Source organism: Papilio polytes, unplaced genomic scaffold (assembly GCF_000836215.1).
Source record: "Papilio polytes unplaced genomic scaffold, Ppol_1.0 DF821067.1, whole genome shotgun sequence".
In the NCBI taxonomy this organism is placed as follows: Eukaryota; Metazoa; Arthropoda; class Insecta; order Lepidoptera; family Papilionidae; genus Papilio; species Papilio polytes.
The window spans coordinates 1594894-1609418 of record NW_013528137.1 but is presented as its reverse complement, the minus strand read 5'-3'; the positions used below and the strand labels follow the sequence as shown (position 1 = coordinate 1609418).

Genomic DNA, 14525 nt, shown 5'->3' with positions numbered 1-14525 from the left:
GAGCCGCGAAGATATTTGTATACCACCTAAAAGACATACCACAAAAAAATACTGAATTGTCTATGAGATAAATTAAAAGAACAAGTTAGAAACGAAGATCCTAGATCCTGTCTAGGATCTAATACAAAGTAGCACAGAGATAAATAAATGAATGAACATGTATTTATTGCCACAAAAAAGGACTTATTCTAAAGAAAACATACAATCGTGGCAAAAGGTAGCCAGCTACGCTACGCAGGAGGGACTAGGCCGTTCCTGCGCTGATTTTCAGCTGACTCCTTCGCACTTAAAAGCTAGGATTACAATGGCTAGTGTAGCCGACCTGCAGGTACTCGATGACCTTGTCGTACTGCAGCACGGTGAGGCTGCGGCCGTCGGCGAGCTGGCCCAGCAGCGCGTACACCGCCTCGCGGCCGGAGGTGCCCCCCTGCTGCACCTCCTGGAAGTTGCGCGACAGCAGCTGCAGCGCATCCTCCAGCGGCATGTTGCGGTGCTCTAACACCATACATATATGGTATATAAATAAGATGTTCCCGTGCGGCGGTGGTTTAATAGCGTGAAAATATACTTTAGCTTGTTATAAATGTAGGGATTTTTATTATAAAAAGAATTATTCAAAAATATACTGTGATTGCCGACAACCTACATTATAAATAAGTGTTTCTTTATGCTTTATTATATTAGTATTTATTATTTAGGCTGACTTATCATCATCAGGAGTCACCGCATGTGTTAAAAAAATAGAAGCCTATGAGTTCTGAACAATAACAGATGTTTTACACACCTTGTGGTAATCCATGTAAAAATGTAAGTGTTAAAGATTTATTTTCCTCATTCTGTGGCATCACAAGGATCGCGTAGAGACAACCGCGTGATGCGATGTTGCCCAGCACTTTGCCGATAGGTACATCTTCCATGGGAAATAGCAGGTCCACCACAATACCTAGACGTTTTAGTCTACTCTCTATGTATTCAGCATATTCCCTACAAAAAAACATTGATAAACCATCAAAAATAAATAGAAAATTTACACAAAAGACAAAAAAAATATTCATATTATACATAAGATACTTACGTTAATGCTTTCGAGACAACAATAATCTCACAATCATTCCGTTCCGTGATAGGTAGACTCCTGGGAAAGTCTGCTGGAGGATACCGCTCAAAACTGCTTCTCTCCGGCCATTCACTACCTATTAATTTAAATCTATACATAACTGTGCAGATATCTGTCTTGTGATTACTTTGGAAACTGCTTAAATGTAAATAATTGCTACTTTTTAATATTGCAGTTAGTGATATATAATGTCGAAAGTACGAAATTTTCATAGTCCATACTGAATTAAAATTGATGGGCAACCTTGTCTAACATACATATATTGTTAACTAGCTTTCGCAGCGACTTTGTCGGCATGGAATTAAACAAAAGAAAATGTGTATGTGTACTTCCAGACTATGCTATATCTATGCTAAATTTCATTGAGACAGTTTCAGCACTTTCCGTTGCACACTCTAACAAACATTCATCCAACCAAACTTTCGCATTTATAATATTAGTAAGATTCTAGTACTTACCTCTAGGAGTAACTGGTGTTCGGTCCCGGTAATTAGGACCACCACGTCCCCTGCCCCTCCCTCGCAAAACTCCGCGACCGCGCATTCCCCCTCTCGGGTCACGGGGTTCACGTAACTCACGAGGTTCACGTAACTCACGAGGCTCACGTAACTCACGAGGTTCACGTGGCTCATGAGGTTCATTCGCCTCATAACTTTCTCCATACCCTTTACCATAACCTTCATCAGTCTCTTCCTCTCTGAAATCTATTTGACAAAATTTATTTTAAACTGTACACAAGTGTATATCCAAAGCCAAAGTTTCAGCTTAATTAATGTTCATAGTGCAAGCACTAACTTGTGCCTATATAGCATACTAAATTATCATGAATATGTGTTTTTTTGTTTAAAAAAAGTATATAGTAATCGCACAAATATGAAATACCTCATAACATAAATAGTTTTAATAATTTGATTATGCAACTTTATTAATATTAATTGTTAATACCATGCAAGACATGTAAAAAGATAGACAAGAGGTGTATAGACTGGTTCATTTACAAGTACTTATTTTTCTTAACATTGTACAAGTAACATTGAAGCGAGGTATTATTAATAAATAGCTAAAGAAAAAGGGGTATTATGCGAAATATTCTACCTGTATTTGGTTGTCTCTGATCTCCATAGTTGAAGTTGGATTGCTCGTCATTTCCTTCATTAGTAAAGCTGTCATTTGAAGGTGTTCCTTCTGTATTTGAAGCTGGAGTATAATCTATTTCCCGTCTATATGAAAAGACATATACCTTGTTATTTATACTATATCTATACAAACATTATAAAGTAAAAAAGGTTTTTTTTTTTTAATGGTTAAGTACAAGACAAACTCAATAATTTTTGAAACCTTAAATAGAAGTCACTATTTAAAGTTTTGTTTGAAAGTTTTAATGGCCAAATTCAATTAAGATGTTTGACTCAGAGAGTAATTAATGTTAAGTTAAAACTGTATGTTACATTGTGCTTGCCTAATTTGTCCAGTTAATCTATACTAAATTAAATAAAAAGTTTACCTTTGTCTATCAGTTACTGCTGTTCTGACACATAATGATTTTCCTTGAAATATACTACCATCCGCCTTAGCAATAGCTTCTTGAGCACTGGATTCATTTTCAAATTGCACAAACCCAAATGATCTGTTATAAATCAGGCCTGTAATTTGTCCGAATGGTGAAAAATGCTCGTATAATTCTTCTAAAGTAGCTCTCTCGGTTATCCCACCAACGTAAATTCGAAGATGAGCTGTAGCTCGATTCTTCATAGCTTGTTTGTCTACTGTTAATTTATCTGAAATTGTATACAAAAAATACATCATTAGATTTTTAATTACTAATTGAAAGTAATATCAAATGTTTACTGGAATAACTTCAACTCACCAAGAATAGACATTTTAATGCTTTTTGATTTCACGATTTACCTAAACCAAATTACAAACAATATAAAAATTATCAAATTCAATACAATCTTGATTGATGCTTGAGCTTGATATTTGACATTGACATAACTGATATGACAGCTGACACTTAACATAACTTGATCAAAGAGCGTGAAGAATTTGTGCTCAATTTTGAAATTAGAATGGAATAGCTATATATATAAATAACTTGTTTTACTGATTAATTTACTGTCACTAGCAATTAATCATATTTTTTTAACATTTACAGTTTAAATTACAAAAGGTTCACGTTTATTTTCAATATTTCTTTTTAACACAACAATACAAACATGATTCTTTATTACATTGCTCTTTGACAATAAACGTCATAATTTGAAATCGCTATGGATTCAAGTTCAAGTAAAGCGAAATAAATATGTTCTTAATATCTAAGAGAGGCTATAGGATAGGGGAGTTTAATTAGACATTATGTTAATGTATAATAAAGTTTTAATTGTAATATATAACAAAAAAAATTTTGCGCAAAAACATTAAAACATACCAATTTTCCTCCAATTTAATAAGTTTGAATTATCTTCCTCGTACACTGCGAAATTTTCATGTAAGTAAACATAAATTTATATTTAAATCAATAATATATAGCAAAAAAATACGGAGGAACTTTTTAAATTATTAGCCCTTTTAATAACCTTTAATGATTTTGTTACACAATGCTTCTATAAAAGCATTATCTAATAAATATTTATTCATTCAATGATAGGTTGTCATTAAATTTACTGTCTTAAATAACTATACATACCTAAATATATTATTATTTTAAAATTGAATAATATTATTTACTTTAGAAATATATTTTCGAATATTAAGAAAAACCTAACCTCACTTTTTGTTTTAGATCTCTGATGGTCTTTAGTAAGTTGTTTGCTAAAGGTTATAATTATGTTCAAGTAGCATTTGGCGGGAAAAACTTATTTTATACTAACGTGTTATTATCTATGAGTATTTCTGCAGTAGGGGATTTATTGGAACAAACTTACCAAATTTACGGCGAAAATGTTAATTACGATTTTCATAGAACCTCCCAAATGGCAATTACTGGTTGTACAGCCGGTGTTATTTGCCATCACTGGTATATCTTTCTTGATAAAGTGATAATTGGAAAATCTCTTGAAATGGTTATTAAAAAACTTTTGCTTGATCAATTTATATGTTCACCTTTGATTATTTTATCTTTCTTTGCAACTGTAGCTATATTGGAAGAGAATCCTTTAGATAATTTTACTCATGAAGTGCAATCAAAATTTTGGATTTTATACAAAGCAGAATGGTTCGTTTGGCCACCTGCTCAAATAATTAATTTCTATTTTTTACCAACAAAATATAGAGTTTTATATGATAGTACGATATCACTTGGCTATGATGTATATACTTCGCATATTAAACATAAAATAAAATCACATTCAGAAAAATAATGATTTATTTGAAAAAATATTGTAAAAAAATTTTTAATATTAAAATTACCAGTGAATAAATTGTTACACGAAATATGCATTTGTTTTAATGTATTTATTTGAGATTATCTTTTCAGATTGCATAATATGCAACAACTGGGTGTAACATGGAGGAAACTGGCTACAAATCTTCGCAGATCACAGCCTGTATCATATTTCAAGAGAACAGTAAAAGTAGCTTTTAGTGATAAATATTTATTTTACACAAATGTAACGATATCTGTAAGCTTATCATCAGTTGGTGATTTATTACAACAATCATATGAAATATATACCAAAGAGCAAACTAATTATGATTTTAAAAGGACAATGCATATGGCATTTTCTGGTGCCGCAGTGGGTGTTTTATGTCACCATTGGTATAAAATATTAGACAAGATAATAATAGGTAAAACAACAGATATGGTTATTAAAAAACTACTGTTAGATCAATTAATATTTTCACCAATCATGATAACTACTTTCTTTGGTAGTGTTGCCATATTCGAAGATGATCCGTTAGAGAATTTTAAAGAAGAAGTCAAAGATAAATTTATAACATTGTATAGAGCTGAATGGATGGTCTGGCCGCCGGCGCAACTTATTAATTTCTATTTTCTGCCGACCCGATTTAGAGTATTATATGATAATACAATATCATTAGGATATGATGTGTATACCTCGCAAGTAAAGCATAGTAAACCATTAAAATCAGTTCCGATTGATTTAAAAACAAAGGAAATACATTGATTCGATTAAAACAAAGAAATAGTGTTAAAATATTAGTCAAATGTACAAAATTACAATTAATTACAGTGTGTTTTGTTTTATAATTGTAGAATTTGGATAAATTCCAATAAGAGTTTATTGACATGTAATGAAGCTATGCTGTGATAATTGTAACATTTCCTATTGTATTATAATAGACTATGGTGCTACTTAATAAAAAATAATTTATTACTGTTACATTTTTTTTTTCATTAATAAACCCACTTTAGTTTGGAGTTAGAAATGGTTCATCAACTGGAGAGTTCCTTTTAGATTTTATATTGTTTATAACATTGCGGATAATATTATCTTGGAATATTCTATCCGGATGTGATTCTTGAGTGCTTTTCTGTTTATTTAGAAATGAAGATACCCTGCTAATAGTGGGTGTGCCGTGGTTGGAACGAAACGATCTACCTCTACTCTCTCTAAGACCGAGAAGAGATGAAAGAAGTTTGTCTAGCGCCTCAATATCGTTAGCGTTACCGCTCTCTTTTATCGTATGCAAAGGCGTGCTCATACCGGAATTAATCATACTCGATCGGAATGAGCCGGTTCGTGCTTGTAGACCGATAGTACGAGAAACCTGCAAAAAATGTTAAGATATGAAATAATTATGGAGACTAGTATTTTCGGATATCTTTGCACGTAACGCACAAATATCGTTAAAATTTTAAGGTAGAGCTGGTGTTTTCCGTTAGGTAGGTATGTGAACGTTTCTCCTCCGTTTACGATTACGTTTTGTCTTGTAAATACATTTCTCTGGGTATATGCAATCTAAATAATAATTGTATTATGTTTAGACATTTTTGTTTATTAATAAATTGTGATTATTGTACACTAAAATATAAGAAAAAAAAATTATGGGAAATGAGAAGTTATGGAAGTTGTTGGGTGATAAAAATTGATGTTCGTGCCCGCCACTCCGTATTTAAGAAAGTGCTCTAGAGTACAGAAGGTTAGGAACCCTACATAAATTAGGAACCCTATACAAATACATACGTCTTTTATTTGGCTAAGTATTTATAAAAAAAATTACCTCATCAGCATTATGGCTTTGATAACTCATTCGCTTTACTTTCCGATAAGTGTCGTCGTCCAAGGCTTCTCTTACAGCTGCCTCTAGTTTTTCTTTAACCTCAGCGTCAGCGGTCTCGTTGAGATCTTCGAGGACCAACCTGACAATGTAATTCAATGAATCAGCACAGTATCAAGATGTAAAAAGATTTGGATGTTGCTTCTTTAGTGTACATTTAGAAATAAACAACTAAGAAATTTAGCAATAGGGGCTCATCGAAATCAGTAAAATGTTGAAAGAGTCTACTAGAATCGGTCATCTTTATTACAAATGTTCTTAAGTTTTCGTGACGTCAGTCCCAATTTCTCATTTCGTGAGTTCTTTTAGAATTGAAAAGAGAAACATACGAATAAAATTACTGTTATCGCTCAAATACGATAATGTAACAAGTTTGTGTAATTGAGGTGTTAATTTACTCTACACGTTCTTCGTCTTCGGCTTGTAGATTAGCTCTGTTAGCGTCGCGCGCTACTTTGATGTCTTGCTGCCAGAAGCGTCGCAGATCAGGTGTAGATGTGTAGGGAGCAGCTACCTCTTTGATCTTCAGGAACATAATCGCGGTTATAAATATGCATATAACATTCACGATAGTAAGGCAGCAGCTAACAATACCTGGAAACAATTTTTTATATATAAACATATAATAAAATTGGAGTGTCTGTTTGTAAAGTGTCTTTTTGTCTAGATGTCGGGAAGATTGTATTTGCGTTACTGATAACTCTGTCCGCGCGTTTGTTCCGGGTAATCTCCGAAACTGTTGGGCCGATTTTGACCGGACTTTTGCTTAAGGGTAGCTGATAGACGGGCATATTATAGGCATAGGCTTTTTTATCTTAACGTTTCGTGCACGAAGTCGCGAGCAACAGCTAGTCACCTGTATGTCTAAACGTAAAGCACATTGTGACATTTCGTAGAAAGCAATAGCTATTTAGAAGTAAATTATATGAAAGTTAAGTCTAAATTCCAAAGGAAACGATGTTAAATAATACGCATTTATACACTTACCATTAACAGCAAATTCTATAGGAATGTAGTCGTGATATAGCGGCACGTACGACGAATTGCCGTAATACGGCTCTCCCTTTATGTGAGGTATTTTCGTATTAGGATATAATAACCAGATACATGCCATCGCCCAGAACAATCCCTGTATATAATGAAAAATTGTTTCACATACTCAAATGCTCGATATATCGATATATAACAATTTCGGGGTCAATGCAAATCAGAAAAATATAGACCGTTTTTGAAGATATCAGTTCCAATTTCATTGGAGTTCTTTGATGTATATTTCTTTCTCAAATATTACATATTGAAAAATGTATTGTTAGACATTTGCGTGCAGATAAACAACGTCGTACATATATGTAATTTATATTAAAATCGATAAGAAAACCCTTGATCTTTTGGTCTTGTTTTAAAATTACGAGTGTATCTCTACCATAAGTACTGTAGCACCAAAAACGTGTTCAACGATTAAAAAAATATAGTTGATAAGAGAAAAAAATAAAATTTATATATTATCTCTGTCATATTGTTGAAGAAAACCATAGTTAGTTTTTCTTTAATATAATTTGCAAACTGCTTTTATATTATTTGGCCTTGTACCGATTTTAGGTTATTAAAAAAATCGCATAACGAGTTTAAATGGACTTACGCAATTAACAACAGGCGGTAAAAGAGAAGCGGAAATAGCGATGCCGATGAGTGGTCCAGCACTTCCTTGTAGTAGAGCTAACGCCACGCCTGTGCCAGATGTTAGTGCCCAAAGGACACCCATCCATAGAGACCTCACGTTACCACTGGAAAATGTTAAGATCTCCGATAATGTTGTCTAATTTACTATGTTGTCATTATTATCAATAACTCGTGATGATTTTCAGTGAAGAGAGAGTGATAATTCGCAAAAGAAAACCATAATTATACAATTAAACAATGTATCACTGTCCTTCTTAACTTACTCTTTCTTCTCGCTATTGTAACGAAAATTTAACCTGATATTAAAAGACGAATAGAAACAAATAGTCAGTAATCACCGTGATTTCATTTCTTCTGTAGGCCAGTCTCCGAACCCCCAAGGCATTTCAGTTGTCCCAAGAATCAGGCCAAATATAAATCCAAATAATAAAGACACGAGCATTCCGAGTACCAAGCTCTCGAAGCCGCTTCTCACGAGGCTCCGGTCAGCTATGATGGTGCCAAAGGTAATTGACATGACAGGCCCCATGAGAGGTGATACCAACATCGCTGCCACGATGTTTGACGCATTGTTTTCCACTAAACCGAGTGCTGCAAGAGAACTGGAGGAACAGTGACAACCTAATTAAAGATGGGATGAATATATTGAGAGTTAAAGATAATTAGAATTTAGTTTTGAAAAAAGAACTTGTAGATTTCAAAAGTTTTAAAGGTTGCTTTTAAAATAGGTTCATAGTTATGAATAATTTCATTATTGTCTACAAAGTTTCTAAAACATAAAATAAACACGAAGTTACTGTAGAGCATCGTTTAACATTCATTTAGTGAACACGATCTTCATTCTTCTAACAGTGGGTGAAAATTAAACAAAGAATATTTTCTTATTTTTAGAAGCGAGCGCGAGAGGTCAAGGCCACTCTAAGCTCGTCAAGACGCGCAATTAAGTTTATACAACGCTTAAGGGTAAGGCTATCGTTTACTTAACTTGTAAACCTTAGGAATTTTCCACTGATCGATAAACTCTCTACTACGCTAAGAAAAAGTAGAGTAACTTTAAATTTTCATGAATTTGTTTAAATCAAAACACACATTCTATTGCGTGTTAATTCTGTCTATTTACATACATACATATGTATCGAGGTATTACTAGATAAGTACGAGTGAACCGCTAATTCCTTTACAACCTTATCTCAACTCTAGTTTCTTAATCGTAAAAGCGAATAATTAAAACTAAATCAGTTGAACTTAGATAATACACACTCAATACCCTAAGGTCCATGGTTTATAATTTACCGTCTACTGTTTTGTGTTTTACTTACTCAGCTGTAACGATTAAAGTTAGGTAATCGAAGGACAGCTCCCCGCCACCGCGCACGCCATCTACCACTTGTTTTACCGTCAGCTTTGATCGGATCGACTCTACGAAGTTGCGCCAACGCTGCGCATCTTCATTTTTACGCCTGTTATTTGAGAAACATTATTTGATTGTCGTCATTAACCGATGTCCATAAACCTAACAGTTAAAAATACTTACAATAAAGCTTCATCGTCTTGCTCTTCTTCAACTGCAGAATGCACCACGTTGCACGGCAAAACACTAGAGTGACAATTGCAGAGATTTACAATTTTCTAGTACAATGTGCAACCATAGGGTCGCCATGAGAGGCCAGTTTTAGGGGGATAAAGTGCGAAGTAAAGTTTATACCTATTTTACATTTCTACCTGTACTAATATTATGAAAAGAAAAGATTTGTATTTTTATTGTTCTATAAAGGAGGCCAGCCGCCTCTTGCTCACTGGTGACGATCATGTTTGCAGAGACAAACTACATATCAACAATTTTCAATAAACTTAAATTTAATCTTAGTTACATATATATCACATTCTATCATGAGGATCCACTTACTTGACGATGGACTTGCATCGCACACCAATCCCTAGTTTGGTGAGGCAGTGCAACATCGTCTCGCACGCATCTCCAGTCGGCAAAGGGAACGTAACTTGAAAGTAATTCTCCATCTTGTCACTTTTCCACACCGCATTTTCGACATGTAGTTTTCTTAGCAGTTCTTGTAAAATCTGTAATTATTTTGTAGGTATTATGTAAACACTTTCTATATAATATTCAATAACAACTTGGTAAAGAATATTAGTTACATGTTTAAAAACACGTGAAATTTTATATAGTCAACATAGGTTTCATCAATCAATCTAATGAGGGTAGTTGAAAACTTTTAGATCTGAGCTAAAAGGTATGCTTTAAGAACATTACTAATATCTTCTCTAATAATGTTACAATCAATTTAAACTTACGCTCTCCATTGTAATGTATTCATCATCTATTGCAATATATTCCAAAGACGAACAGAATTCTTTATTATAATAATTTTGTGTCAGATGTATTGGTATGCTTCGAGATTTTTTATTCCTCAGTTCAACTTGTAGTTGATATTCTTTGTTAGAAGAGTCATCTATGGACACGATATCTTTTGGTTTACCGAACTTTATAATGTGTTCGTAGTTTCTGGAAGGAATACAGATTATAAAAATAACTCCTGATGGCATGATGAAGATGGTTTGCAGTAGACCTATAGACTGATAGACCGGTAGACAAATGGTAGGGTGAGAATTGCAAATGGGGTTAAATTATGTGCGTCATTGACAATGTTTCATAAATAACATTTAATTTAATTAGTTGTTTGGAACATGGGTGTTATAATAATTATTACAATAGTCTTAATTACTTACAACTTCCTCAAGAAACATCATCATTATGACTACGGTCATAGAAATATGTTTCGAATTAATTGCATTGCTGTTTAGAATAAGTTTTTTTGTTTCTTTTTTTTTAAATACTAGTAGATTTTTGTTAATTTACTAATATTTCCTTTAACCATTCTAACTAAGCTCTAGCCTTGTGCTAGGATATGGTTCACGACAATAGTCGAATGGCGGGATTCGAACCGTCGACCGCAAGATCGGTAGTCCGTACCCCAAACCATTAGGCTATTGACGCTTATTAATAACTAGCTGTTCCCGTGAGGCTTCATCCTCAGGCTTTTTGTTAAAAAAAAATTCAAAAACATGACGTGATTGCTGACATCTTAGGCAACAAAGAAGTGTGTGTTTACGCTTTATTACAATAGTATAGATAGTACGGTATTTAAAATTTGATTGATAAACAAGAATAGTCATAAATCTTACACAGTTACATTTGGCAGCATTTTCATATTTACGTAATTTAAAGAGTAATTACAATGCATTTGCAAGATTCTATTCCGTACCTTAATTGTTAATATATTGTACTAAATATAGTTTGGTTACGTGTTTTACGGATTCAATTTAGTTGGATTATTTCCAACACGTGGCGACCGCCGTATTACTTCGGTTGACAAGTCACGTGGTCGAACATTTCGCAGGAAATTGTACACGTGACTTTCTTTATTGATAAAACAAATGAATGTTAATTAGTTTCACAAGCGTAAGTAACTAAGCAATGGCGGGTTCAGGAAGGGAAATGTTGAGTGCGTTATATGAGCCGTGTACTTGTAAAAGCTTTTCAATCTGTTTGAGATATTTTTTGGGAATTAGACATTAGAATTCTTTTTTACTTTTACGGTAGCGTATGTTGAATATGTTTCATTCGTATCCTTTCCTTGAGTGTCATGAGGATTGTCGTTTTATATTTAAATTCAATGTTTCGCAGTAAATGTTAATATTTAAAAATCTCTACAAATCAACGTGTCAACAAAGGCCTCCCTAGAGTATAATAATCGGATTTGTGGTAGAGGGAACACGATACCGCTCCGATGCGATTTACGTTCTGACCCATTTCCACCATAATACATCTTGTTGCGGTGTGCATTTCTATTTCTGGACTAAGCTTTTATAATATAAAAAACACTAAAAGCATACGTCACAATAATAAAATAAATATAAACAAAAATTACTGTCGCTTCAACAAACTAAGAGCATGCGCACACATGAAACTAAAATATCGCACAATTGTTTAGTCTCGCTTTAATTCCTACGATAAATATGGATTCGCGCACACTACTCGATTTTAGTTGTGAAACTAAACAGTTGTTTGGGCTCCGAAACAATCGACAATCGCACAATAGTTGTGCGATAATTTAGTCAAAGGTGTGCGCCCGCTCAAACTCTAAAACTGCAATCAGTGAAATTAAGAAATAATGCGGAATTCAAACAATATTTAAACTTCTGTACTTCGTGGCCATGAAGTATAGTTAAATTCAATTATTCATGAACAGTTGCAGGCTCCAGGCAGTAAACATTTGAAAACTCGAACATTTGTTCAAACACAAGACAAAGAAAACTAAAAACAACAAAGTATGATTATGACGACATTCTAATAGCTGGCAACGTGAAATATAGATCTAACTAACTAATTCTTATAATATAAATGAGAACGTTTAGATGTATGGATGTTTGTAGCTCAACCGATAGGACAGCAATTTGACACAGATACAACATAGTCTGAAAATCACATAGGCTACTAATAAAGTCGCCGGTGACTGTCTATATTGACTATTTGTATTATAATGTTAACACTGGCCACCGAAAAAGAAAAATTAAAAATGTAATAAAAAGAAAAGTACAATTAGAGGTGTAAAAAAAGTGAGGAATGTGAGGTCAGGAAATAATTTGTATACATATATTGTATAAAAAGTATTAATAAAGAAGTCATAAAAAGATGGTATTAGTTTACATTTATTAAGTGACAGTTTAATACGATAAATATGTCAAAGGGGTAAGTTTTTATTGTACGCGATAAACTCTAAACCCACTTATTTTAGCAAAAGGTGTCGGATAAGTTACCGGCCAACTATTATTGTAGGTATCTGGACTTAACCCTTAAAATATGTGCAACAATATAAACTTCTAGATAACAATACCTTTATCGAATGGAGTCAAGAATAAATACAAAACAACTGAACTAACATCACATTAAATTATACTTGTAGCTATTTTACATTTTGTACCAGCATTAATTACGATAAGTAAACATTCCTACAAAAGCGGATTCGAATCCATGACCTCATTTTTACGTAACATAATTTTTCAGTCGAAATCACATTGATGGGTCATCATTATCACTCTGAGTGACTCAGAGTTTACCCTAAGTTAGGGGTGACTAGGCCTTAGTCAGGTCCACAGCGTTAGTTGACTTCTCACTTTTTAAATTTCTTCTCCGATAAGTGCAGGTTGCATCAAGATATTTTCCTCAACGCAAGAACGTCGAGTACGAATACATGAATTTCGAAAAACACATTGGCACAAGGCGGGATTTGAACCTGTAGAATACAAGTCATTCATTCCCTGATTCATCGATGCGCTATTATATCGGCGTAGTTAATTTCTTTTCTATTTATAAATAGTTTATATTTTTAAAAATACAGTGCGTGGGATTTGCACAAACATTATTATCGTCTGTTATGTGGGCGTTAAAGAAATATACAAACGTAAGAACAAGGTAAAGCGCGCTATACACCTTAAATTTTAATCAAACTGTACAGGTAAAACTTATGCTTGTAAGCATTTAACTGTTAAACTGTTACTACATTTCTAAGTTATGCTTGCACACAGGTTCACTTAAAACTAAACGTGTGTAGCGAGCTTTATCTATGCAATGTGTATGCCATTGCCAAATTGATCGCCAAGTATGGTAGCTATAGTAACTACACTCATCTCCACGATAATGATTCTAGATTTTATTTATAAATTTATAAAATTTTAAATATACGAACAGCCAAGACTTCTTAATAGTATTGATTATATGAAATTTTCTCATATCAAATCACCAAAAGACAGTTCGATGTTTTACATTCTAAAAACTAGGCAATGTTTATTATTTGGTACCCCTGGCTTTAACATAAAAACCTTTGCCTATTTGCAAACAACTCAATAATACTTTATTAATAATGAAGTAAATTACGAGGCTTAGAATACAAATATAGAGGAATCTTTCACGTGGATGTATTTAGCCGGCATCGAGGGCTCTTCGGAGCGGTCTTACGGCAAAACAAAACACGATGCGCGCAGCCGCAAAACGGACCCTTCTGTAGGGCAGCCGCCCGCCCTACAGTCGCGGCAGAGCAAGCCGCCCGCGCGCACGGCACGCTACTCCCCGCGCCCGCGATCAATACCCCCATATAACCTATAATTAATTAAACAAAACCCATTAATAATATCATAAAGTGTTCACATTTTCTGTTATTACCCCGTGAGTGACATTCCCGATGCAGCGATCTTTTCGTAAACACCATAAATAAATCATAGTAAACACATGATGGTAAATCCTGGGTAACCCATGAGCTATTCCTGTCCCACCAGAATCGTATGTAATTTACAATGATTTTATGTTGTAAGCGCTTTTTTGAGGTTACGTAAATGCTACAGCGGTATGGAGTTTGAAAATCGATACGTTAATTTTGATTTGTAACACTTTGAGGAATTATTTTGAATG

The 14525-nt window shown here is 33.8% G+C and overlaps 3 protein-coding genes across 5 annotated transcripts; 1 reads left to right on the top strand and 2 right to left on the bottom strand.

Moving 5' to 3' along the window:
- Positions 1-271: 271 nt before the first annotated feature.
- Positions 272-3103, bottom strand: LOC106109707 (nuclear receptor coactivator 5). The gene is made up of 7 exons (XM_013291299.1): positions 2985-3103; positions 2622-2895; positions 2213-2337; positions 1576-1821; positions 1076-1193; positions 785-984; positions 272-495 (listed from the first exon to the last, which is right to left on the bottom strand). The coding sequence occupies exons 1-7, from the start codon at positions 2995-2997 to the stop codon at positions 287-289; spliced, it is 1185 nt and encodes a 394-aa protein (XP_013146753.1). The 5' UTR covers positions 2998-3103; the 3' UTR covers positions 272-286.
- A 267-nt stretch (positions 3104-3370) lies between these two features.
- On the top strand, positions 3371-5424 carry LOC106109713 (mpv17-like protein 2). Of its 3 annotated transcripts, XM_013291312.1 has the most exons (3): positions 3371-3605; positions 3900-3916; positions 4593-5424. In XM_013291312.1, the coding sequence occupies exon 3, from the start codon at positions 4603-4605 to the stop codon at positions 5242-5244; it is 642 nt and encodes a 213-aa protein (XP_013146766.1). In that variant the 5' UTR covers positions 3371-3605; positions 3900-3916; positions 4593-4602; the 3' UTR covers positions 5245-5424. The 3 variants fall into 3 exon arrangements, with proteins under 3 accessions (XP_013146766.1, XP_013146765.1, XP_013146767.1); XM_013291311.1 differs by lacking the exon at positions 3900-3916; XM_013291313.1 differs by lacking the exons at positions 3371-3605; positions 3900-3916 and adding an exon at positions 4115-4179.
- A 64-nt stretch (positions 5425-5488) lies between these two features.
- On the bottom strand, positions 5489-10603 carry LOC106109661. Its single transcript, XM_013291245.1, has 10 exons — positions 10352-10603; positions 9945-10117; positions 9573-9635; positions 9358-9498; positions 8377-8640; positions 7998-8142; positions 7346-7487; positions 6757-6952; positions 6302-6440; positions 5489-5848 (listed from the first exon to the last, which is right to left on the bottom strand). Exons 1-10 carry the CDS (start codon positions 10601-10603, stop codon positions 5489-5491), a joined length of 1875 nt encoding a protein of 624 aa, XP_013146699.1.
- Between the last annotated feature and the right edge of the window lie 3922 nt (positions 10604-14525).

Bases quoted from the DNA above. Each gene is read 5' to 3' on its own strand.
- LOC106109707 (XM_013291299.1), bottom strand. The intron at 2,338-2,621 runs GTAAACTTTTTA...CTTTTCATATAG, and splicing joins GCAGTAACTGATAGACAAAG to ACGGGAAATAGATTATACTC. The intron at 1,822-2,212 runs GTAGAATATTTC...TTTGTCAAATAG, and splicing joins TCAGAGACAACCAAATACAG to ATTTCAGAGAGGAAGAGACT.
- LOC106109713 (XM_013291311.1), top strand. From the start codon at position 4,603: ATGCAACAACTGGGTGTAACATGGAGGAAACTGGCTACAAATCTTCGC.
- LOC106109661 (XM_013291245.1), bottom strand. From the start codon at position 10,603: ATGCCATCAGGAGTTATTTTTATAATCTGTATTCCTTCCAGAAACTAC. The intron at 9,636-9,944 runs GTAAGTGGATCC...TTGTCACTCTAG, and splicing joins CGATGCAAGTCCATCGTCAA to TGTTTTGCCGTGCAACGTGG. The intron at 6,953-7,345 runs GTAAGTGTATAA...AATTGTTTCCAG, and splicing joins TATAGAATTTGCTGTTAATG to GTATTGTTAGCTGCTGCCTT.